This window comes from Heterodontus francisci, chromosome 6 (assembly GCF_036365525.1).
Source record: "Heterodontus francisci isolate sHetFra1 chromosome 6, sHetFra1.hap1, whole genome shotgun sequence".
Taxonomy (NCBI): domain Eukaryota; kingdom Metazoa; phylum Chordata; class Chondrichthyes; order Heterodontiformes; family Heterodontidae; genus Heterodontus; species Heterodontus francisci.
The window spans coordinates 30745155-30771062 of NC_090376.1; the positions used below are offsets into that span (position 1 = coordinate 30745155).

At 48.1% G+C, this 25908-nt stretch overlaps 1 protein-coding gene across 4 annotated transcripts in view; it reads right to left on the bottom strand.

Moving 5' to 3' along the window:
• Nucleotides 1-25908, bottom strand: part of LOC137371218 (copper-transporting ATPase 2-like) — a 189371-nt gene that overhangs the window by 19917 nt on the left and 143546 nt on the right. For all 4 annotated transcript variants that reach the window (XM_068033409.1, XM_068033408.1, XM_068033410.1 and 1 more), the window contains exons 16-17: nt 22869-23015; nt 7454-7596 (exon numbers count right to left, since the gene is read on the bottom strand). In XM_068033409.1, coding sequence (XP_067889510.1) covers nt 7454-7596; nt 22869-23015 — 290 coding nt within the window. The remainder of the gene's footprint in view (nt 1-7453; nt 7597-22868; nt 23016-25908) is intronic.

The following is a 25908-nucleotide window of genomic DNA, read 5'->3' on the forward strand; positions in this document are numbered from 1 at the left end:
TTAAGGATCCTCCAAGGAAAAGTGATCATAGCATGCTAGAATTTCAAATTCAGTTTGACGACGAGAAACTGGAGTCCCACACTAGCAATCTGGAGTTAAACAAAGGTAATTACATAGGCATGAGGACAGATTTGGGTGGACTGGGCAGGAAGACTAAAAGGTAGGACAGTTGATGAGCAGTAACAGATGTTTAAGGAGATATTCAATTCCTCCCAACTAAAATATATTCCAGAAAGGAAGAAAAATTGTAAAAGGGGGAAAAAACATTCATGGCTAAGCAAGGAAGTTAAGGATAACAAAGACAAAAGCTAAGGCATACCATATTGCAAAGGCCAGTGGCAGGCTGGAAGATTGAGAAACTTTTAAAGATCAACAAAGGGTTACTAAAAAAGTAATAAAAAGAGCAATGGTAAATTATGAAAGAAAACTAGTGCAAAATATAAAAAACAGATTGCAAAAGCTTCTATAAGTATATAAAAGGAGAGAGAGTAGCTAAAGCGAATGTTGGTCCCTTGGAGGATGTGACAGGGGAGTTAATAGTGGAGAACAAAAAAATGGCAGAGACACTAAATCAGTATTTTGCCTCAGTTTTCACGGTGGAGGACACTAGTACCATGTCACTACTAACAGGTAATGCAGAGGTTATACAAAGGGAGGAACTTAGGACAATCATCACTAGGGAAAAAGTACTGAGCAAACTATTGGGATTGAAGGAAGACAAGTCCCCAGGGCCTGATGGCCTACATCCTAGGGTCTTAAAGGAAGTGGCAGCGGAGATAATGGATCCATAGGTTATAATATTCCAAAATTCCCTGGATGTGGGGAAGGTTCCAGTGGATTGGAAAAATGCTAATATAACGCCCTTATTCAAAAAGGGAGGGAGGCAGAAAGTAGGAAACTATAGACCAGTTAGTTTAACATCTGTCGTTGGGAAATTGTTAGAATCCATTATTAAGGAAGTAATAACAGGACATCTGGAAAGTCAAAACGCAATCCATCAAAGTCAACATGGTTTTATGAAGGTAAATCGTGTTTGACTAATTTGCAAGAGTTCTTCGAAGATGTAACAAGTCAAGTGGATAATGGGGATCCTGTAGATGTAGTACATCTGGACTTCCAGAAGGCATTTGATAAAGTACCACACAAAAGGTTAATACACAAGGTAAGGTCACATGGGGTTAGGGGCAATTTATTAGCTCGGATAGAGGATTGGTTAACCAACAGAAAACAGAGAGTTGGGATAAATGGGTCCATTTCTGGTTGGCAAGATGTAACTAGTGGGGTGCCACAGGGTTCAGTCCTTGGGCCCCAACTATTTACAATCTATATTAATGACTTGGATGCAGGGATAGACAGTACTACAGCCAAATTTGCAGATGATACTGAAATAGGTGGGACAGTAAGTTGCAATAAAGAAATAAGAAATTTACAAATGGATATGGATAGGTTAGGTGAATGGACCAAAATTTGGCAGATGGAGTTTAATGTGGATAAGTGTGAGGTTATCCATTTTGGTCACAAGAATAGAAAGGCAAATTATTATCTAAATGGAGAGAAACTTCAGAGTGCTTCGGTGCAGAGGGATCTGGGTGTCCTCGTGCACGAATCGCAGAAAACTAGTATGCAGGTGCAGCAGGTAATAAGGAAGGCAAACGGAATTTTGGCATTTATTGCTAACGGAATAGAGTATAAAAGTAGGGAAGTGTTGCTGCAACTGTATAAGGCATTAGTGAGACCGCACCTGGAGTATTGCGTACAGTTTTGATCCCCTTACTTGAGGGAACAAAGAAGTAGTTGCATTGGAGGCAGTTCAGAGAAGGTTCACTAGATTGATTCCAGAGATGAGGGGTTTGTCTTATGAACAGAGATTGTGCAGTTTAGGCCGTTACTCTCTAGAGTTTAGAAAAATGAGAGATCTAATTGAGCTACATAAGATGATTAAGGGGATTGACAAAGTAGATGTAGAGAGGATGTTTCCTCTGGTGGGGCAATCTTGAACGAGAGGTCATAGTTTTAGGTTAAGGGGTAGCAGATTTGAAACAGAGGTGAGGAGAAATTACTTCTCTCAAAGGGCCGTGAGTCTGTGGAATTCACTACCCCAGAGTGTGTTGGATGCTGGGACATTGAGTAAATTTAAGGAGGAGCTAGACAGATTTTTAATTAGTAATGGGTTGAAGGGTTATGGAGAACGGGCAGGAAAGTGGAGTTGAGGCAGAGATGAGATCAGCCATGATCGTATTGAATGGCACAGCAGGCTTGAGGGGCTGAATTGCCTACTGCTGCTCAGAGTTCTTACGTTCTTGTAATACGTATCTGTTGAGTAAAAATTGTTCTGCAGTTATAAGGACTGTGAGTATTTTAAAAAGTAGACAACTGGTTTCTCGACTCAAAGATCAGTTAACAACGGCAATCGGTACAAGGACAGAATACCAGAAGGGATAAGGCTTGGTGGGCGGGAGCGGGGGGGGGGGGGCGGGCAGTGGTGAGGTTGGCTGAGGGAAAGAAGCAAGGAACAGGGTAAGCGTAACGGAGAAAGGAGAGGAAGGAGAGGGGACACGGGCAGACGGAGCGGGGGCACGGGCAGACGGAGCGGGGGCACGGGCAGAGGGGCGCGGGCAGAGGGGGCGGGAGGCGGGAGCAGGGCGCGGGGAGAGGGGCGCGGGGCACGGGGAGCGGGGGAGGGGGAGCGGGGGAGAGGGAGCGGGGGAGAGGGAGCGGGGGAGAGGGAGCGGGGGAAAGGGAGCGGGGGAAAGGGAGCGGGGGAAAGGGAGCGGGGGAAAGGGAGCGGGGGAAAGGGAGCGGGGGAAAGGGAGCGGGGGAAAGGGAGCGGGGGAAAGGGAGCGGGGGAAAGGGAGCGGGGGAAAGGGAGCGGGGGAAAGGGAGCGGGGGAAAGGGAGCGGGGGAAAGGGAGCGGGGGAAAGGGAGCGGGGGAAAGGGAGCGGGGGAAAGGGAGCGGGAACGGGAGAAAGGGAGCGGGAGCGGGGTAAAGGGAGCGGGAGCGGGGGAAAGGGAGCGGGAGCGGGGGAAAGGGAGCGGGAGCGGGGGAAAGGGAGCGGGAGCGGGGGAAAGGGAGCGGGAGCGGGGGAAAGGGAGCGGGAGCGGGGGAAAGGGAGCGGGAGCGGGGGAAAGGGAGCGGGAGCGGGGGAAAGGGAGCGGGAGCGGGGGAAAGGGAGCGGGAGCGGGGGAAAGGGAGCGGGAGCGGGGGAAAGGGAGCGGGAGCGGGAGAAAGGGAGCGGGAGCGGGAGAAGGGGAGCGGGAGAAGGGGAGCGAGAGCAGGGGAGCGAGAGCAGGAGAAGGGGAGCGGGAGCAGGAGAAGGGGAGCGGGAGCAGGAGAAAGGGAGCGGGAGCAGGAGAAAGGGAGCGGGAGCAGGAGAAAGGGAGCGGGAGCAGGAGAAAGGGAGCGGGAGCAGGAGAAAGGGAGCGGGGGCAGGAGAAAGGGAGCGGGGGCAGGAGAAAGGGAGCGGGGGCAGGAGAAAGGGAGCGGGGGCAGGAGAAAGGGAGCGGGGGCAGGAGAAAGGGAGCGGGGGCAGGAGAAAGGGAGCGGGGGCAGGAGAAAGGGAGCGGGGGCAGGAGAAAGGGAGCGGGGGCAGGAGAAAGGGAGCGGGGGAAAGGGAGCGGGAGCGGGGGAAAGGGAGCGGGAGCGGGGGAAAGGGAGCGGGAGCGGGGGAAAGGGAGCGGGAGCGGGGGAAAGGGAGCGGGAGCGGGAGAAAGGGAGCGGGAGCGGGAGAAAGGGAGCGGGAGCGGGAGAAAGGGAGCGGGAGAAAGGGAGCGGGAGAAAGGGAGCGGGAGCGGGAGAAAGGGAGCGGGAGCGGGAGAAAGGGAGCGGGAGCGGGAGAAAGGGAGCGGGGGCGGGAGAAAGGGAGCGGGGGCGGGAGAAAGGGAGCGGGGGCGGGAGAAAGGGAGCGGGGGCGGGAGAAAGGGAGCGGGGGCAGGAGAAAGGGAGCGGGGGCAGGAGAAAGGGAGCGGGGGCAGGAGAAAGGGAGCGGGGGCAGGAGAAAGGGAGCGGGGGCAGGAGAAAGGGAGCGGGGGCAGGAGAAAGGGAGCGGGGGCAGGAGAAAGGGAGCGGGGGCAGGAGAAAGGGAGCGGGGGCAGGAGAAAGGCAGCGGGGGCAGGAGAAAGGGAGCGGGGGCAGGAGAAAGGGAGCGGGGGCAGGAGAAAGGGAGCGGGGGCAGGAGAAAGGGAGCGGGGGCAGGAGAAAGGGAGCGGGGGCAGGAGAAAGGGAGCGGGGGCAGGAGAAAGGGAGCGGGGGCAGGAGAAAGGGAGCGGGGGCAGGAGAAAGGGAGCGGGGGCAGGAGAAAGGGAGCGGGGGCAGGAGAAAGGGAGCGGGGGCAGGAGAAAGGGAGCGGGGGCAGGAGAAAGGGAGCGGGGGCAGGAGAAAGGGAGCGGGGGCAGGAGAAAGGGAGCGGGGGCAGGAGAAAGGGAGCGGGGGCAGGAGAAAGGGAGCGGGGGCAGGAGAAAGGGAGCGGGGGCAGGAGAAAGGGAGCGGGGGCAGGAGAAAGGGAGCGGGGGCAGGAGAAAGGGAGCGGGGGCAGGAGAAAGGGAGCGGGGGCAGGAGAAAGGGAGCGGGGGCAGGAGAAAGGGAGCGGGAGCAGGAGAAAGGGAGCGGGAGCAGGAGAAAGGGAGCGGGAGCAGGAGAAAGGGAGCGGGAGCAGGAGAAAGGGAGCGGGAGCAGGAGAAAGGGAGCGGGAGCAGGAGAAAGGGAGCGGGAGCAGGAGAAAGGGAGCGGGAGCAGGAGAAAGGGAGCGGGAGCAGGAGAAAGGGAGCGGGAGCAGGAGAAAGGGAGCGGGAGCAGGAGAAAGGGAGCGGGAGCAGGAGAAAGGGAGCGGGAGCAGGAGAAAGGGAGCGGGAGCAGGAGAAAGGGAGCGGGAGCAGGAGAAAGGGAGCGGGAGCAGGAGAAAGGGAGCGGGAGCAGGAGAAAGGGAGCGGGAGCAGGAGAAAGGGAGCGGGAGCAGGAGAAAGGGAGCGGGAGCAGGAGAAAGGGAGCGGGAGCAGGAGAAAGGGAGCGGGAGCAGGAGAAAGGGAGCGGGAGCAGGAGAAAGGGAGCGGGAGCAGGAGAAAGGGAGCGGGAGCAGGAGAAAGGGAGCGGGAGCAGGAGAAAGGGAGCGGGAGCAGGAGAAAGGGAGCGGGAGCAGGAGAAAGGGAGCGGGAGCAGGAGAAAGGGAGCGGGAGCAGGAGAAAGGGAGCGGGAGCAGGAGAAAGGGAGCGGGAGCAGGAGAAAGGGAGCGGGAGCAGGAGAAAGGGAGCGGGAGCAGGAGAAAGGGAGCGGGAGCAGGAGAAAGGGAGCGGGAGCAGGAGAAAGGGAGCGGGAGCAGGAGAAAGGGAGCGGGAGCAGGAGAAAGGGAGCGGGAGCAGGAGAAAGGGAGCGGGAGCAGGAGAAAGGGAGCGGGAGCAGGAGAAAGGGAGCGGGAGCAGGAGAAAGGGAGCGGGAGCAGGAGAAAGGGAGCGGGAGCAGGAGAAAGGGAGCGGGAGCAGGAGAAAGGGAGCGGGAGCAGGAGAAAGGGAGCGGGAGCAGGAGAAAGGGAGCGGGAGCAGGAGAAAGGGAGCGGGAGCAGGAGAAAGGGAGCGGGAGCAGGAGAAAGGGAGCGGGAGCAGGAGAAAGGGAGCGGGAGCAGGAGAAAGGGAGCGGGAGCAGGAGAAAGGGAGCGGGAGCAGGAGAAAGGGAGCGGGAGCAGGAGAAAGGGAGCGGGAGCAGGAGAAAGGGAGCGGGAGCAGGAGAAAGGGAGCGGGAGCAGGAGAAAGGGAGCGGGAGCAGGAGAAAGGGAGCGGGAGCAGGAGAAAGGGAGCGGGAGCAGGAGAAAGGGAGCGGGAGCAGGAGAAAGGGAGCGGGAGCAGGAGAAAGGGAGCGGGAGCAGGAGAAAGGGAGCGGGAGCAGGAGAAAGGGAGCGGGAGCAGGAGAAAGGGAGCGGGAGCAGGAGAAAGGGAGCGGGAGCAGGAGAAAGGGAGCGGGAGCAGGAGAAAGGGAGCGGGAGCAGGAGAAAGGGAGCGGGAGCAGGAGAAAGGGAGCGGGAGCAGGAGAAAGGGAGCGGGAGCAGGAGAAAGGGAGCGGGAGCAGGAGAAAGGGAGCGGGAGCAGGAGAAAGGGAGCGGGAGCAGGAGAAAGGGAGCGGGAGCAGGAGAAAGGGAGCGGGAGCAGGAGAAAGGGAGCGGGAGCAGGAGAAAGGGAGCGGGAGCAGGAGAAAGGGAGCGGGAGCAGGAGAAAGGGAGCGGGAGCAGGAGAAAGGGAGCGGGAGCAGGAGAAAGGGAGCGGGAGCAGGAGAAAGGGAGCGGGAGCAGGAGAAAGGGAGCGGGAGCAGGAGAAAGGGAGCGGGAGCAGGAGAAAGGGAGCGGGAGCAGGAGAAAGGGAGCGGGAGCAGGAGAAAGGGAGCGGGAGCAGGAGAAAGGGAGCGGGAGCAGGAGAAAGGGAGCGGGAGGACGAGAAAGGGAGCGGGAGCAGGAGAAAGGGAGCGGGAGGACGAGAAAGGGAGAGGGAGGACGAGAAAGGGAGAGGGAGGACGAGAAAGGGAGAGGGAGGACGAGAAAGGGAGAGGGAGGACGAGAAAGGGAGAGGGAGGACGAGAAAGGGAGAGGGAGGACGAGAAAGGGAGGGGAAGTGGATGAAAGGGAGGGGAAGTGGGAGAGAACTGGGAGGAGGTGGTAAAAGGCAGAAGGAGAGGGGAAAAGGGTGAAGGAGTTGGGAAAGTGCGAGGGCGAAGAGCGAGGGAGGGGGGACGGACGAGGGGGGAAATGGCGAGGGGGGGAAAGGGGGCGGGAGGAAAGGGGGAGGAAGGGAGGAATGGGGGAAAGGGGGAGGGATGGGGGAAAGGGGGAGGGATGGGATAAGGAAGGGGATGGGATAAGGAAGGGGATGGGATAAGGAAGGGGATGGGATATGGAAGGGGATGGGATATGGAAGGGGATGGGATATGGAAGGGGATGGGATATGGAAGGGGATGGGATATGGAAGGGGTAGGTTAAGTTGCAGGAGTACAGGAAGAGGGAATCAGTGAGGCCCAAAGGGTTGCGTACTTTTAGAAATAAATCTGTTCCAGTCTAAAACCAACTGGCTAGTTAACTTGAGCTGCTTTTATGCAGTTCTTATAAAAAGCTACAATTCTCTTTTATTTCTGTAATTCCATTAGTTTGAATCCTGAGAGATCAGCGCTAGAATATAATGCTACTAAATGTGGATCAGCGCTTTTGATATCATAATCACAGACTCACATAAAAGTGGACCTACAATGTTACCGCCAAGATATAGGAGTTGGATTCAGTACAGTAAATACAGTAGCTAGCTGTCTTCCAGAATTTGAACTAAACAACTACCAATGAAGGTACTGACTGAGGCCAAGAAATAAGCTGGCTGCCTGCTCTCTCAGATGGGAATAATGAAGGAAAAAGTATTGATTCAAAAAATTAATAACCCAAATACAGTGAGTACTGAACGTGGGGTTCAATGAAACCTTATTAAAATCTACCTGGCTAGCAATTGCTCTTGCTGTTTTGCGGTTGTCACCTGTTATGAGCACCACGTCTACTCCCATGTTGTTCAAGGTGCACACAGCCAGTGCAGCTTCAGGTTTGACTGTATCTGCAATTGCTATCATTCCACATAGCGTACCTTTGCAAAACAAAAAATATTGCACTGAAAATTTGGAAATACCACGGAATCTCATGACAAAAATATGCACATGATACTGTTACGAATGCTTCCATATTTTTGTTAAATTTTGATGATTTGTGTTTTAAAACTGAAAAGTAGTCTATGGATTTTTTTTTTTACAAGGGTCATTGAGAGGTCTGGATTGTAAACAGTTCAGTAACTGAAGAATCAAGGAGTGCTAAAAACAAGCCCTTAGTGGAAGGCACCTGTCTTCACATAATAACCCGGCAAGGGTTCTTTTTGCTTGGGGAAAGATGTTTACAAGGAAGTGACAGGTCAAGATTTACAGGGGACAGGAGGCTTGACACTTGTGGCATTGTTTTTGGTTTCACTTTGGACAGTGAATTGGGATATGGACAATGGCTTGAAAAGACAGTTGGAGAAAACTTGTCAAGGGAGCAAATCCCACCTCAGTCTGTTCCAGCACTTCGAAAGAGCCTGCCAGTTTTCCAATTCTTCAGAAGCTGAGAAGTATAAGAAACTACCTGAAACCCCTGTTGCTGCATTTTTTCCCTGGAAAGCCTGACCAAATTGATCTTCAACATCGTCTGACAAGAACCGTTCTAGGAAGATCCCAGTGACAGCCATCTACACGTATTTGGGATGCCAAACAAAAAAGACATCTGACATCTTTTCATATCTTCTCTCTTTTTCTTCAAGAGTTAGAAGCATTTTAGCCAACATATGTTTTTTTAGTAATAAAACTCTAAAGAGTAAATCTATGTTTCGGTTAACCTGTGTGTGTGAGGGGCTAAGGTTAAAAGAGAACTTTTATATTTCAATCTGTGCATTTATGCTTTGCTTCATTACTGGTTAAGACTTGTTTTATAATAAACAGATAATTTTGTTGTTTATTAAAGAAACCTGGTTGGCCTGTTTTATTTTGGGATAAAAAAAGTCTATAACTGGTCATATCGGTAAGTGGGAAAAAATTTAAATATATGTTGTGACCTGTGCAGAAGTGGGACTAGAATAAACCGTACACTCCTCCCACCTCGGTCGTAACAATACTTCCATCGCCTGTGTTTGCACTCGCACAAAGTAATACATAATTGGCACTAATTCAGCATACCGGTCAATATTAATCATATGTTGGAGTGAAGCAAATATATATTTTATATAAATTTATTAGAGTATGACTTATTATTTAGAACAGGCTATTATTAACTATTAATAGTGTACTTTTACATTTCAAACTCCCCCACCCCAAAGTCCTGATAAAGTACCAGCAATTTCTATTTATTTCAAATTTCTAGTATTTTAACTTGTTTCTCCCATTTTCTAACGTTGTGTTTCTTTCCCATGGATTTTCATAGTCTTAGCTATTTTCACATCCTTTTAATGAGATAATCTTTGCATATCTTTCAGCAATTTTCAGCTCCATCTAGCTCTTCAAAGTACTTCTTATTCTGATCACTTCCCATTAGCTGCTCCCCGCAATAGAGTCAGTGTGCCTGGGTCTTTACTTTTACCTGTTGTTTACTGGCTCTTTCTTTTATTCATTCCTATTAAAGGACTCACTTCACTTCAGCCCAAAACATTAACCTGACTTTTCCTTTCACAGGTGTTGTTAATTTCCATTCATTTGTGTTTTTATTTTGGGTTTTCAGCATCTACAGTTTTTCTTTAAATAAAAGCAATTCAGGCATTACATAATAGTTCAAAGCACTCTAAAACATTTAATCAAATCACTGAATTTGGAACAATTGGGGAATATTGATTAATTCCAGGCATGTATGGATCATACAGGGTTATCTGCTTAAGGTTAGGAAGCAACACACAAAACATCTATCCATGACCAGTGTCTGAAGAATTTTTATGCTCCTAGATCTGGAAAAATACTCTAATTGCATTTGATCTTAAAAAAAAAATTCAGGGAATCACATCCAAATAAATAGCATTATCTTGCAAGGAAAGTGATTCTTTTGTCTCCAAAAATGCTTAAAATCCAAGCCTAGTCAGAAGCTTTCCCCCCCAGACCCCCATCATGACTCTGCCCCGGACAGATCCTGGGCTCGTGGGCAGAATTTTGAAGAGGCTGGGGTGAAACTGATTTTTGCTGCTTGCGCCAACAGTTGATACTGAAACAGCTTGTCCATTTTCCATTCCACGGAAAACAATGAAGAAAATTGGCCAAGATATGAAACACACTGCCAATTTCTTATTGTCTTATTTGCATAACTAGCGAAGACCAATTCTGCTCCTGCTATCTCATTGATTTCAATACTTATGGGTTGACATCTCTAGCAACAGATTATGTGAATGGCCCTACACATGCTTTTTTTTTTTGCATCATGTGGATTCTAGTCAGTACCACAAACTAATAGTTTAGTTTATTCAGGAGTCTCTACTGTTAGCAATACTAGTGGGCCAATCGGCGATCCAGGCACAACCTGCACTAGTTTTAAGAACTTTTTTTTTTTGCCCAAGTTTCTTCTCAGACTCATCGCATAAAATATAACATAAAATCTTCCATGAATCCAGCACAATTGGGCAGCATTTTAGAATGCACTTTAAGATAAGGTTTGCATTAAAAATATTCCTTGATGTATTTAAAAGTGGTATTTTGGAACAGCTCTTTTAATATAGCCAAAAAGGGTTTATCACAAAAAAAGCATTTTAAATCAGTGTCCAGTCCACCACCTGCGAGTAATCTAATTTTAAATAACTGATAATGACTTTAAAAAGCTATACAGACCATTTACTAATTAGTCAGTTCCTTAGTAATTTTTTTTAAATTTTAAAACTTTTATGACATGTCAATTAGTGCACCCAAAAAAACCAGTGTACAGGATGTTGAGAGTAGTGAGGTCAGGGATATGGTTACAAGGACGCAAGAGGGCACTGGCAAGCAAGAACCTGGTTTAAAGTGTGTCTATTTCAACGCCAGGAGCATCCGGAATAAGGTGGGTGAGCTTGCATCATGGGTTGGTACCTGGGATCTCGATGTAGTGGCCATTTCGGAGACATGGGTAGAGCAGGGGCAGGAATGGATGTTGCAGATTCCGGGATTTAGATGTTTCAGTAAGAACAGAGAAGATGGTAAAAGAGGGGGGGTGTGTGGCATTGTTAATCAAGGAGAGTATTACAGCGACAGAAAGGACGTTTGAGGACTCGTCTACTGAGGTAGTATGGGCCGAGGTTAGAAACAGGAGAGGTGAGGTTACCCTGTTAGGAGTCTTTTATAGACCTCCGAATAGTTCCAGAGATGTAGAGGAAAGGATAGCGAAGATGATTCTTGACAGGGTCGAGAGTAACAGGGTAGTTGTTATGGGGGACTTTAACTTTCCAAATATTGACTGGAAACACTATAGTTCGAGTACTTTAGATGGGTCAGTTTTTGTCCAGTGTGTGCAGGAGGGTTTTCTGACACAGTATGTAGACAGGCCAACCAGGGGCGATGCCACATTGGATTTGGTACTGGGAAATGAGCCCGGCCAGGTGTTAGATTTAGATGTAGGTGAGCACTTTGGTGATAGTGATCACAATTCGGTTAGGTTTACCTTAGCGATGGGCAGGGACAGGTATATACTGCAGGGCAAGAATTATAGCTGGGGGAAAGGAAATTATGATGCGATTAGGCAAGATTTAGGATGCGTAGGATGGGGAAGGAAACTGCAGGGGATGGGAACAATCGAAATGTGGAGCTTATTCAAGGAGCAGCTACTGTGTGTCCTTGATAAGTATGTACCTGTGAGGCAGGGAGGAAGTTGTCGTGCGAGGGAGCCGTGGTTTACTAAAGAAGTTGAAGCGCTTGTCAAGAGGAAGAAGGCGGCTTATGTTAGGATGAGACGTGAAGGCTCAGTTAGGGCGCTTGAGAGCTACAAGCTAGCCAGGAAGGATCTAAAGGGAGAGCTAAGAAGAGCAAGGAGAGGACAGGAGAAGTCATTGGTGGATCGGATCAGGGAAAACCCTAAGGCTTTCTATAGGTATATCAGGAATAAAAGAATGACTAGAGTTAGATTAGGGCCAATCAAGGATAGCAGTGGGAAGTTGTGTGTGGAATCAGAGGAGATAGGGGAAGTGTTAAATGAATATTTTGCGTCAGTATTTACAGTAGAGAAAGAAAATGTTGTTGAGAATACTGAGATTCAGGCTACGAGGCTAGATGGGATTGAGGTTCACAAGGAGGAGGTGTTAGCAATTTTGGAAAGTGTGAAAATAGATAAGTCCCCTGGGCCAGATGGGATTTATCCTAAGATTCTCTGGGAAGCTAGGGAGGAGATTGCAGAGCCTTTGTCCTTGATCTTTATGTCGTCATTGTCGACAGGAATAGTGCCGGAAGACTGGAGGATAGCAAATGTTGTCCCCTTGTTCAAGAAGGGGAGTAGAGACAGCCCTGGTAATTATAGACCTGTGAGCCTTACTTCGGTTGTGGGTAAAATGTTGGAAAAGGTTATAAGAGACAGGATTTATAATCATCTTGAAAAGAATAAGTTCATTAGAGATAGTCAGCACGGTTTTGTGACGGGTAGGTCGTGCCTCACAAACCTTATTGAGTTTTTCGAGAAGGTGACCAAACAGGTGGATGAGGGTAAAGCAGTGGATGTGGTGTATATGGATTTCAGTAAGGCGTTTGATAAGGTTCCCCACGGTAGGCTATTGCAGAAAATACGGAAGTATGGGGTTGAAGGTGATTTAGAGCTTTGGATCAGAAATTGGCTAGCTGAAAGAAGACAGAGGGTGGTGGTTGATGGCAAATGTTCATCCTGGAGTTTAGTTACTAGTGGTGTACCGCAAGGATCTGTTTTGGGGCCACTGCTGTTTGTCATTTTTATAAATGACCTGGAAGAGGGTGTAGAAGGGTGGGTTAGTAAATTTGCAGATGACACTAAGGTCGGTGGAGTTGTGGATAGTGCCGAAGGACGTTGTAGGGTACAGAGGGACATAGATAGGCTGCAGAGCTGGGCTGAGAGATGGCAAATGGAGTTTAATGCAGAAAAGTGTGAGGTGATTCACTTTGGAAGGAGTAACAGGAATGCAGAGTACTGGGCTAATGGGAAGATTCTTGTTAGTGTAGATGAACAGAGAGATCTTGGTGTCCAGGTGCATAAATCCCTGAAGGTTGCTAACCAGGTTAATAGGGCTGTTAAGAAGGCATATGGTGTGTTAGCTTTTATTAGTAGGGGGGTCGAGTTTTGGAGCCACGAGGTCATGCTGCAGCTGTACAAAACTCTGGTGAGACCGCACCTGGAGTATTGCATGCAGTTCTGGTCACCGCATTATAGGAAGGATGTGGAAGCTTTGGAAAGGGTGCAGAGGAGATTTACTAGGATGTTGCCTGGTATGGAGGGAAGGTCTTACGAGGAAAGGCTGAGGGACTTGAGGTTGTTTTCGTTGGAGAGAAGGAGGAGGAGAGGTGACTTAATAGAGACATATAAGATAATCAGAGGGTTAGATAGGGTGGATAGTGAGCGTCCTTTTCCTCGGATGGTGATGGCAAACACGAGGGGACATAGCTTCAAGTTGAGGGGTGATAGATATAGGACAGATGTGAGAGGTAGTTTCTTTACGCAGAGAGTAGTAGGGGCTTGGAACGCCCTGCCTGCAGCAGTAGTAGATTCGCCAACTTTAAGGGCATTTAAGTGGTCATTGGATAGACATATGGATGAAAATGGAATAGTGTAGGTCAGATGGTTTCACCGGTCGGCGCAACATCGAGGGCCGAAGGGCCTGTACTGCGCTGTAATGTTCTAATTCTAATTCTTATTTTTGAGAGCCTTCTTGAAGGCCCACAAACGGGTGCAATTAGTGGGAACTCTCAATGGCGATAATTCAATCTGGGGGCATGGTCAGATTTGTCGGCCTCCAGCACGATGTATTTTAATCCAGTGCAAAAGATTGTGGAAAATGATTTGTGCTGGACATAACTTGAACTTGAAATTTATTAATCTTTTGCGCTGGTTTGGCCGATTTCAGATGAATTGAGTGAAAAAAATCAAAACAATCTAACAGATACTCTGTTTACTTTCTGACCTTGCAGTTTAACCTTGTAGATTCAGCAGAATAAAGTAAATAATATAAAATAATTACATTAGATTATACAAGATAGACTACAAGTAAGTTTTGTTTTATTCGTTCATGAGATGTGGACATCGAAGGCATTAATTGCTTATCCCTAATTGCATTTGAGAAGGTGGTGGTGAGCTGCCTTCCTGAACTGCTTCAGACCATATGCTGTAGATCAGGGGTGTCCAACCTTTTTGCGCGAGGGGCCACGTTATAATTTTTGTCCCACATAGGGGGCCAGTGAGCAAATTTTAGAAAGACAAAGGTATTAGAAATTTATTTTACTATCAAAACAAAAAATGTGCATTTTTGTGAACAAGATTTAAATGAGAAGACTAATTTATTAACTTACTTTCTTGTCACTATGTTGAACACTGATTTCGTGAGATACCTGGCATTGATTTTGCTTGCAGAAGTAGACAATGTCTACACGCATGCTTGATGGAGTGATGTGGAATATTCCGGATAGATGTCCATCTGTCAGGAGTGATCTTGAGCTCGCCCTCTCTCTCTGTCCCAGTGTCCCTCTCATCCCTCTCTCTGTCCCCATGTCCCTCGACCTCTCTGTCCCTGTGTTGCTCCCTCTGTGTTCCCATGTCTCTCCCAGTCTCCCTTTCGCCGTGTCTCTCTCTCCCCTCTGTCTTTGTCTCTTTCTGTCTCGGTGTCTCTCGGAGCCTGGGGCCCCGAGGCCCAGGCCAGGTCTGTACACAGGTAGTACCAGGGGCCCGAGCTCTAGATCAGGAAGGCCGCACTGGGAATGGAATTCAGGCAGGAAGCGCCGACAGACATGCAGCTCAGCCTGGGCGCTGCCATCTTACTAAACGAGCCAGAACATCAGGTACTGAAGAGCGTCCACCACCTTGGTAAAGGAGGACATGCGCAGTGAAACATCTCCACCATGTCAGTAAAGGAGCTGCAGCTGTTGTCAGTCACAGAAAATTCTGGTAGGCCGAAGAAGCCAATGGTGGATTTTTAGTGGAAACCTCTCATCCTTGGCGGGCCGGATTCTGGCCCATGGTCCGTACGTTGGACAACCCTGCTATAAATACACCCATTGTACTGTTAGGGAGGGAGCTCCAGGATTTTTGACTCAGAGACAGTGGAGAATTAGTGATATATTTCCAAGTCACAGAATTGTTACAGTGCAGGAGGCCATTCAGACCATCGTGTCCGCACCAGCTCTCTGAAAGAGCAACTCCCTCAGTTCCATTCCCCTACCTTCTCCCCGTAACCCTGCACATTCTTCCTTTTCATGGAACGGTCTAATTCCCTTTTGAATGCTTCAATTGAACCTGCCTCCACCACGTTCTCAGGCAGCACATTCCAGACCTTAACCACTTGCTGCGTGAAAAAGTTTTTCCTCATGTCGCTTTTGCTTCTCGAAACGAATACTTTAAATCTGTGCCCTCTTGCTCTCGATCTTTTCACGAGTGGGAACAGTTTCTCTCTAACTACTCTGTCCAGGCCCCTCATGATTTTGAATACTTCTATCAAATCACATCTCAGCCTTCTCTTTCCAAGGAAAACAGCCCTAACTTCTCCAATCCATCTTCATAACTGAAATTCCTCATCCCTGGAACCATTTTCGTGAATCTTTTCTGTATTCTCTCATGTCTTTCCTCAAGTGCGGTGCCCAGAACTGAATGCAATACTCCAGCTGAGGCTGAACTAGTGTCTTATACAAGTTCAACATAACTTCCTTGCTCTTGTACTCTATGCCCCAATTAATAAAGCCAAGGACAATGTATGCTTTATTAACCGCTCTCTCAACCAGTACTGCCACCTTCAATGACTTATGCACATACACACCTAGGTCCCTCTGCTCCTGCACCTCCCTTTAGAATTGTACCATTTATTCTATATTGTCTCTCCATGTTCTTCCTACCAAAATGAATCACTTCATATTTCTTTGCATTGAACTTCATCTGCCACCTGTCTGCCCATTCCACTAACTTGTCTATGTCCTTTTGAAGTTCTACACTATTCTCCTCATAGTTCACAATGCTTCCAAGTTTCGTATCATCTGCAAACTTTGAAATTGTGCCCTGAACACCAAGGTCTAGGTCATCCATATATATCAGGAAAAGCAAGGGTCCCAACACTGATCACTGGGAAACTCCACTACAAAGCTTCATCCAGCCCGAAAAACATCCATTAACCAATTCTGTTTCCTGTCACACAGCCAATTTCGTATCCACGTTGCTACCATCCCTTTTATTCCATGAGCTACAGTTTGCTCAAAAGTCTGTTGTGTGGCACTGTATCAAACGCCTTTTGAAAATCCATGTACACCACTTCAATAGCATTGCCCTGATCAACACTCTGTTACCTCCTCAAAAAACTCCAGCAAGTTAGTTAAACATGATTTTTCCTTAAGAAATCGATCCTGGCTTTCCTTAATTAACTTGCATTTGTCCATGTGACTAATGACTACGTCCCAAATTATTTTTTCTAGAAGTTTTCCCACCACCGACGTTAAACTGACTGCCCTGTAGTTGCTGGGCTTATCTTTACAGCCTTTTTTGAACAAGGGTGTAACATTTGCAATTCTACAGTCCTCTGGCACCACCCCAGAGTCTAAGGAAGACTGAAAAATTATGGCCAGTGCCTCTGTGATTTTCATCCTCACTTCCCTCAGTATCCTTAGATGCATCTCATCTGGTCCTGGTGCTTTATCCACTTTAAGTACAGATAGCCTATCTAATACTTTCTCTTTATCTATTTTAAACCCCTCTAGTGTCCGACTTACCTCCTCTTTCAACATTGCCTGGGTTGCATCTTCTTCCTTGGTAAAGACAAATGCAAAGTATTCATTTAATACCTCAGCTATGCCCTCTGCCTCCATGTGTAAATCCCCTTTCTGGTGCCTAATCAGCCCCACTCTTCCTTTTATGACTTAAATGCCTTTAGAAAGCTTTGGGATTTTCTTTAATGCTAGCTGCCAGTCTCTTTTCCAGCTCTCTCTTTGCATCTCTTATTTGCTTTCTCAGTTCGCCTCTGGACCTTCTATATTCAGCCTGGTTCTCAGTAGTATTTTCTACCTGCATGCTATAAGCACACATCATCTTCTTTATCTTAATCTCTACTTCTTTTGTCATCCAGAGAGCTCTGGATTTCTATGCCCTACTTTTCCCCTTTGAGGGAACATACCTTGATTGTGCCTGAACTATCTCTTCTTTGAAGGTAGTCCATTGTTCATCGATCAGTTTTCCTGCCAGCTTTTGATTCCAATTTATTCGCCCCAGCTCCATTCTTACCCCACTGAAGTTGGCCTTCCCTCACTTAATTATTCTTACCATGGATTGCTCTTTGTCCTTTTCCATTGTCAGCCTAAACCTTATGATATCTTTATCTTTGGCCTTCTTATCTCGAGAGACAATGGGTAAGCGCCTGGAGGTGGTCAGTGGTGTGTGGAGCAGCACCTGGAGTGCCTATAAAGGCCAATTCTAGAGTGACAGGCTCTTTCACAGGTACTGCAGAAAAATTTGTTTGTCGGGGCTGTTACACAGTTGGCTTACACCTTATGATACAATGATTACAATCCCCTAAATGCTCTCCCACTGAGGCTTGATCCACTTCATTCCCAAGAACCAGGTCTAGCAGTGCCTCCTTTCTCAGTGGACTAGCAACATACTGTTGTAGAAAATTTTGCTGAACACACTCTAGGATCTTGCCCCTCACTGCCCTTTACACTACTATTATCCCAGTCAGGATGGTGTGTGACTTAGAGGGGAGCTTGCAGGTGCTGGTCATAGAGTTATACAGCACAGAAACGGGCCCTTTGGCCCAGCCTGTCTGCGCCGGCCATCAAGTCTATCTATGCTAATCCCATTTTCTAGCACTTGGCCCGTAGCCTTGTATGCTAAGGTGTTTCAAGTGTTCATCTAAATGCTTCTTAAATATTGTGAGGGTTCCTGCCTCTCCCACCCCTTCAGGGAGTGTGTTCCAGATTCCAACCACCCACTGGATGAAAATCCCCTCGAAACCTCTTACCCCTTACCTTAAAACTATGCCCCCTGGTTATTGACCCCTCCGCTAAGGGAAAAAGTTTCTTCCTAGCTACCCTATCTATGCCCCTCATAATTTTGTATACCTCAATCAGGTCCCCCGTCAGCCTTCGCTGCTCTGAAAACAACTCTAGCCTATCCAGTCTCTCTTCATTGCTGAAATTCTCCAGTCCAGGCAACATCCTGGTGAATCTCCTCTGCACCCTCTCCAGTGCAATCATATCCTTCCTATGGTGTGGCGACCAGAATTGTGTTCTAAGATGCTTGCTGTCCTTGTCCTTCTGGGTGGCAAAGATTGCAGGTTTGGAAGGTGGTGTCGAAGGAGCCGTGACAAGTGGCTGTAGTGCATCTTGTAGATGGTACACACTGCTGCTACTGTGTCCCGGTGGCGGTGGGAGACAATGTAGAATGTGGTGGATGGGGTGTCAATCAAGCAGGCAGCTTTGTCCTGACTGGTGTCAAGCGTCTTGAGTTTTGTTGGAGCTGTACTCATCCAAGTAAGTGGGGAGTATTCCAGCACACTCCTGACTTGTTCGCTGTACATGGTGGACAGGCTTTGGGGAGTCAGGAGGTGGGTTACTCGCCGCAGAATTCCAAGCATCTGACCTACTCTTGTAGCCACAGTACTTATGTAGTTGCTCCAGTTCCGTTTCTGGTCAATGGCAACTCCCTGCAAGATGTTGACAGTGGGAGATTCAGCGATGATAATTCTGTTGTATGTCATGGGGAGATGGTTAGATTCCCTCTTGTTGGAGATCATCATTACCTGGTACTTGTGTGGCACGAGCGCTGCTTTCCACTTATCAACCCATCTGGAATTAAAAGCTAGTCTAATGATGGCCATGAAACCATTGTCGGTTGTTGTAAAAACCCAACTGGTTCACTAATGTCCTTTAGGGAAGGAAATCTGCTGTCCTTACCTGGTCTGGCCTACATGTGACTCCAGACCCACAGCAATGTGGTTAACTCTTACATGCCCTCTGAAATGGCCGAGCAAGCCACTCAGTTGTATCTAACCACTACAATGTCTATAAAAAGGAATGAAACCGGACGGACCACCCGGCATCGACCGAGGTACCGGAAACGACAATGGCAAACCCAGCCCTGTCGACCCTGCAAAGTCCTCCTTACTAACATCTGGGGGCTTGTGCCAAAGTTGGGAGAGCTGTCCCATAGACTAGTCAAGCAACAGCCTGACATAGTCACACTCACGGAATCATACCTTACAGACAATGCCCCAGACACTGCCATCACCATCCCCGGGTATGTCCTGTCCCACCGGCAGGACAGACCCACCAGAGGTGGAGGCACAGTGGTATACAGTAGGGAGGGCGTTGCCCTGGGAGTCGTCAACATCGACCCAGACCCCATGAAGTCTCATCGCATCAGGTCAAACATGGGCAAGGTAACCTCCTACTGATTACCACCTACCGCCCTCCCTCAGCTGATGACTCAGTACTCCTCCATGTTGAACACCACTTGGAGGAAGCACTGAGGGTGGCAAGGGCACAAAATGCACTCTGGGTGGGGGACTTCAATGTCCATCACCAAGAGTGGCTCGGTAGCACCACTACTGACCGAGCTGGCCGAGTCCTAAAGGACATAGCAGCTAGACTGGGTCTGCGGCAGGTGGTGGGGGAACCAACACGAGGGAAAAACATACTTGACCTCGTCCTCACTAATCTGCCTGCCGCAGATGCTTCTGTCCATGACAGTATTGGTAGGAGTGACCACCGCACAGTACTTGTGGAGACGAAGTCCCGCCTTCACATTCAGGATACCGTCCATCGTGTTGTGTGGCACTATCACCGTGCTAACTGGGATAGATTTCGAACAGATCTAGCAATGCAAAACTGGGCATCCATGAGGTGCTGGGGGCCATCAGCAGCAGCAGAATTGTACTCATCCATAATCTGTAACCTCATGGCCCGGCATATCCCCCACTCTACCATTACCATCAAGCCAGGATCCCAACCCTGGTTCAATGAAGAGTGCAGGAGGGAATGCCAGGAGCAGCACTAGGCATACCTCAAAATGAGGTGTCAACCTGGCGAAGCTACAACCCAGGACTACTTGCATACCAAACTGTGTAAGCAGCATGCGATAGACAGAGCTAAGCGATCGCATAATCAACGGATCCGATCTAAGCTCTGCAGTCCTGCCACATCCAGCCGTGAATGGTGGTGGACAATTAAACAACTAACTGGAGGAGGTGGCTCCACAAATATCCCCACCCTCAATGATGGGGGAGCCCAGCACATCAGTGCGAAAGATAAGGCTGAAGCATTTGCAACAATCTTCAGCCAGAAGTGCCGAGTTGATGATCCATCTCGGCCTCCTCCTGAAGTCCCCAGCATCACAGATGCCAGACTGCAGCCAATTCGATTCACTCCGCGTGATAAATAGAAACGACTGAAGGCACTGGATACTGCAAAAGCTATGGGCCCTGACAATATTCCGCAATAGCACTGAAGACCTGTGCTCCAGAACTTGCTGCGCCCCTAGCCAAGCTGTTCCAGTACAGCTATAACACTGGCATCTACCCTGCAATGTGGAAAATTGCCCAGATATGTCCTGTACACAAAAAGCAGGACAAGTCCAACCCGGCCAATTACAGCCCCATCAGCCTACTCTCAATCAGTAAAGTGACGGAAGGTGTCATCAACAGTGCCATCAAGCGGCACTTGCTTAGCAAGAACCTGCTCAGTGACGCTCAGTTTGGGTTCCGCCAGGGCCACTCAGCTCCTGACCTCATTACAGCCTTGGTTCAAACATGGACAAAAGAGCTGATCTCAAGAGGTGAGGTGAGAGTGACTGCCCTTGACATCAAGGCAGCATTTGACCAATTACGGCATCAAGGAGCCCTAGCAAAACTGAGGTCAATGGGAATCAGGGGGAAAACACTCCACTGGCTGAAGTCATACCTAGCGCAAAGGAAGATGCTTGTGGTTGATGGAGGTCAATCATCTGAGCTCCAGGACGTTACTGCAGGTATTCCTCAGGGTAGTGTCCTAGGCCCAACCATCTTCAGCTGCTTCATCAATGACCTTCCTTCAATCATAAGGTCAGAAGTGGGGGTGTTCGCTGATGATTGCACAATGTTCAGCACCATTCGTGACTCCTCAGATACTGAGGCAGTCCGTGTAGAAATGCGGCAAGACCTGAACAATATCCAAGCTTGGGCTGATAAGTGGCAAGTAACATTCGCACCACATAAGTGCCAGGCAATGACCATCTCCAACAAGAGAGAATCTAACCATCTTCCCTTGACATTCAACGGCATTACCATTGCTGAATCCCCCACTATCAACATCCTAGGGGCTACCGTTGACCAGAAACTGAACTGGAGTAGCCATATAAATACCGTGGCTACAAGAGCAGGTCAGAGGCTAGGAATCCTGAGGCGAGTAACTCATCTCCTGACTCCCCAAAGCCTGTCCACCATCTACAAGGCACAAGTCAGGAGTGTGATGGAATACTCTCCACTTGCCTGGATGGGTGCAGCTCCAACAACACTCAAGAAGCTCGACACCATCCAGGACAAAGCAGCCCGCTTGATTGGCACACCATCGACAAACATTCACTCCCTCCACCACCGACGCACAGTAGCAGCAGTGTGTACCATCTACAAGATGCACTGCAGCAATGCACCAAGGCTCCTTAGACAGCACCTTCCAAACCCGTGACCTCTACCAACTAGAAGGACAAGGGCAGCAAATACATGGGAACACCACCACCTGCAAGTTCCCGTCCAAGACACACACCATCCTGACTTGGAACTATATCGCCATTCCTTCACTGTCGCTTGGTCAAAATCCTGGAACTCCCTTCCTAACAGCACTGTGGGTCTACCGACCCCAAATGGACTGCAGCGGTTCAAAAGGGCAGCTCACCTCCATCTTCTCAAGGGCAATTAGGAATGGGCAATAAATGCTGGCATAGCCAGTGACACCCACATCCCATGAATGAATTAAAAAAAAGCCTGAATGTTGTCCAGATCTTGCTCCATATAGGCATGGGCTGCTTTGTTATCTGAGGAGTTGTAAATGGAACTGAACACTGCAATCATCAGTGAACATCCCCACTTCTGAGCTTATGATGGAGGGAAGATAATCAGTGAAGCTGTTGAAGGTAGTTGGGCCTAGGACACAGCTCTGAGGAATTCATGTAGCAATGACATGGGGCTAAGATGTTTGGCCTCCAACAACCACAACCTGTGCTAGATATGACTCCAGACAGTGGTGTTTCCCCTGCCCCCCCAATTCCCATTGACTTCAATTTTACAAGGGATCCTTCATGTCTCACTTGGTCAAATGCTGCCTTGATGCGAAGGGCAGTCACTCTCACCTCACCTCTGGAATTCAGTTCTTTTGTCCATGTTTGGACCAAGACTGTTATGAGGTTTGGTGCCAAGTGGCCCTGGCAGAACCCAAACGGAGCATCAGTGAGCAGGTTATTGCCAAATAAGTGATAGCACTGTCAACGACACCTTCCATCACTATGCTGATGATCGAGAGTACACTGATGGGGCGGTGACTGGATGGATTTGATTTGTCCTGCTTTTTGTGAACAGGACATAATTGGGCAATTTTCCATTTTGTTGGGTAGATGCCAGTGTTTTAACAGCTAGGCTAGGGGCACCTCTAGCTCTGGAGCTCAAGTCTTCAGCACTACAGCTGGGATGTTGTCAGGGCCCATAGCCTTCGCTGTATCCAGTGCGCTCAGCCATTTCTTGGTATCACGTGGAGTGAATTGGATTGGCTGAAGGCTGACATCTGTGATACTGGGGACCTCAGGAGATGGCTGAGATGGATCATGCACCTGGCACATCTGGCTGAAGGTGGTTGAAAATGCTTCAGCCTTGTCTTTTGCACTGACGTTCTGGGCTCTGCCATCATTGGAGGGTGGGAATGTTTGTGAAGCCTCTTCCTCCTACCACAATTCACAACTGGATGTGGCAGGATTGCAGAGCTTTGATTTGATCTGTTGGTTGTGGGATTATTTAGCTCTGTCTATAGCATGCTGCATCTGCTCTTTAGCATGCATGTAAGTCCTATGTTGTAGCTTCACCAGTACTTACTATTTCTCCAGAGTTGGAGTTGTTGCCATTTACCTTGGTTTACACCCAGTATTCGCAATGGGGCACAGTCCTGGAGTTAGATCTAATTACATTATGACAGTTCAGAGGAGGGACTTTAATTGCATGAACTTTACCATCAATGGCCACCAACACTGCTGTTTGGCCTTTCATTTCATGATTAGCCATGGCCTCATCAACATCATTTCTGAGATGTAAACCATTACGTGTCATCCATTCCCGGTTTCCAATTAACACAGAGTAGACCTGAGAAGCCACTGCACCTGAAAATGGCAAAACGCTTGTGGAATTAATTTATTAGTCTTAAAATAAATTGCTCAATTATTCAAAAGCCATTTATTTCAAAAGCATGTCAAGAATGTGATACTAATAGTACAATGACAAACAAAATTAGAGGGAAGATTTAGAATATTGCACTTCTATTTCTCACTATACTTATTCCTTGTAGACATTTTGAGGGAGACTTCAGCAAATTTGTGCATTTTAGTAATCCTCCAATTAAATATTGGGAAGACTGAAGCCATCATTTTGGGTCCCCACTCCAAACTCCACTCCCTAGCTACTTACTCCATCTCTCTCCCTGGCAACAGTCTGAGATTAAACCAGTCTGTTTGCAACCTTGGTGACACATTTGACCCCAAGATAAGCTTCTGACCTCATATTCGCGCCATCACAAAGACCGCATATTTCTACCTCCATAATATCGCCTGACTTTGCCACTGTCTCAGCTCATCTGCTGCTGAAACCCTTATTCTTGCCTTTGTTACCTATAGACTTGACTATTCCAATGCACTCCTGATTGGTATTCCACATTCTACTCTCCATAAACTTGAGGTCATCAAAAACCTTATTGCCCATGTCTGGACTCGCACCAAGTCCAGTTCACCCATCACCCATGTGCTTGCTGACCTATCCTGGCTCCCAGTCAAACAATATCTTGATTTTAAAACTGTCATCCTTCTTTTCAAATCTCTCCATGGCTTCACCCCTCCCTATCTCTGTAATCTCCTCCAGCTCTACAACTTGCTGAGCTATCTGTGTTCTTCTAATTCTGGTCTCTTGAGCATCCTCGATTTTAACCACTCCATCATTGGTGGCCACGCCTTCAGTTGCCGAGGACCTAAGCTCTGGAATACCTTCTCTATACCACGCCACCTCACTTTCCTCTTTTAAGATACTCCTTAAAACCTAGCTTTTGGTCATCTGACTTAATATCTCCTTATAGAACATAGAACATTACAGCGCAGTGCAGGCCCTTTGGCCCTCGATGTTGCGCCGACCTGTGAAATCATCTGACCTACACTATTCCATTTTCATCCATGTGTCTATCCAATGACCACTTAAATGCCCTTAGAGTTGGCGAGTCTACTACTGTTGCAGGCAGGGCGTTCCACGCCCCTACTACTCTCTGTGTAAAGAAACTACCTCTGACATCTGTCCTATATCTATCATCCCTCAACTTAAAGCTATGTCCCCTCGTGTTTGCCATCACCATCTGAGGAAAAAGACTCTCACTATCCACCCTATCTAACCCTCTGATTATCTTATATGTCTCTATTAAGTCACCTCTCCTCCTCCTTCTCTCCAATGAAAACAACCTCAAGTCCCTCAGCCTTCCCTCGTAAGACCTTCCCTCCATACCAGGCAACATCCTAGTAAATCTCCTCTGCACCTTTTCCAAAGCTTCCACATCCTTCCTATAATGCGGTGACCAGAACTGCACGCAATACTCCAGGTGCGGCCGCACCAGAGTTTTGTACAGCTGCAGCATGACCTCGTGGCTCCGAAACTCGATCCCCCTACTAATAAAAGCTAACACACCATATGCCTTCTTAACAGCCCTATTAACCTGGGTGGCAACTTTCAGGGATTTATGTACCTGCACACCAAGATCTCTCTGCTCATGTACACTACCAAGAATCTTCCCATTAGCCCAGTACTCTGCATTCCTGTTACTCCTTCCAAAGTGAATCACATCACACTTTTCCGCATTAAACTCCATTTGCCATCTTTCAGCCCAGCTCTGCAGCCTATCTATGTCCCTCTGTACCCTACAACATCCTTCGGCACTATCCACAACTCCACCGACCTTCGTGTCATCCGCAAATTTACTAACCCACCCTTCTACACCCTCATCCAGGTCATTTATAAAAATGACAAACAGCAGTGGCCCCAAAACAGATCCTTGTGGTACACCACTAGTAACTAAACTCCAGGATGAACATTTGCCATCAACCATCACCCTCTGTCTTCTTTCAGCTAGCCAATTTCTGATCCAAAGCACTAAATCACCTTCAATCCCATACTTACGTATTTTCTGCAATAGCCTACCGTGGGGAACCTTAACAAACGCCTTACTGAAATCCATATACACCACATCCACGGCTTTACCCTCATCCACCTGTTTGGTCGCCTTCTCAAAAAACTCAATAAGGTTTGTGAGGCACGACCTACCCTTCACAAAACCGTGCTGACTATCTCTAATGAACTTATTCTTTTCAAGATGATTATAAATCCTGTCTCTTATAACCTTTTCCAACATTTTACCCACAACCGAAGTAAGGCTCACAGGTCTATAATTACCAGGGCTGTCTCTACTCCCCTTCTTGAACAAGGGGACAACATTTGCTATCCTCCAGTCTTCCGGCACTATTCCTGTCGACAATGATGACATAAAGATCAAGGACAAAGGCTCTGCAATCTCCTCCCTGGCTTCCCAGAGAATCCTAGGATAAATTCCATCTGGCCCAGGGGACTTATCTATTTTCACACTTTCCAAAATTGCTAACACCTCCTCCTTGTGAACCTCAGTCCCATCTAGCCTAGTAGTCTGTATCTCAGTATTCTCCTCGACAACATTTTCTTTCTCTACTGTAAATACTGACGAAAAATATTCATTTAACGCTTCCCCTATCTCCTCTGATTCCACACACAACTTCCCACTACTATCCTTGATTGGCCCTAATCTAACTCTAGTCATTCTTTTATTCCTGATATACCTATAGAAAGCCTTAGGGTTTTCCTTGATCCTATCCGCCAATGACTTCTCGTGTCCTCTCCTCGCTCTTCTTAGCTATCCCTTTAGATCCTTCCTGGCTAGCTTGTAACTCTCAAGCGCCCTAACTGAGCCTTCACGTCTCATCCTAACATAAGCCT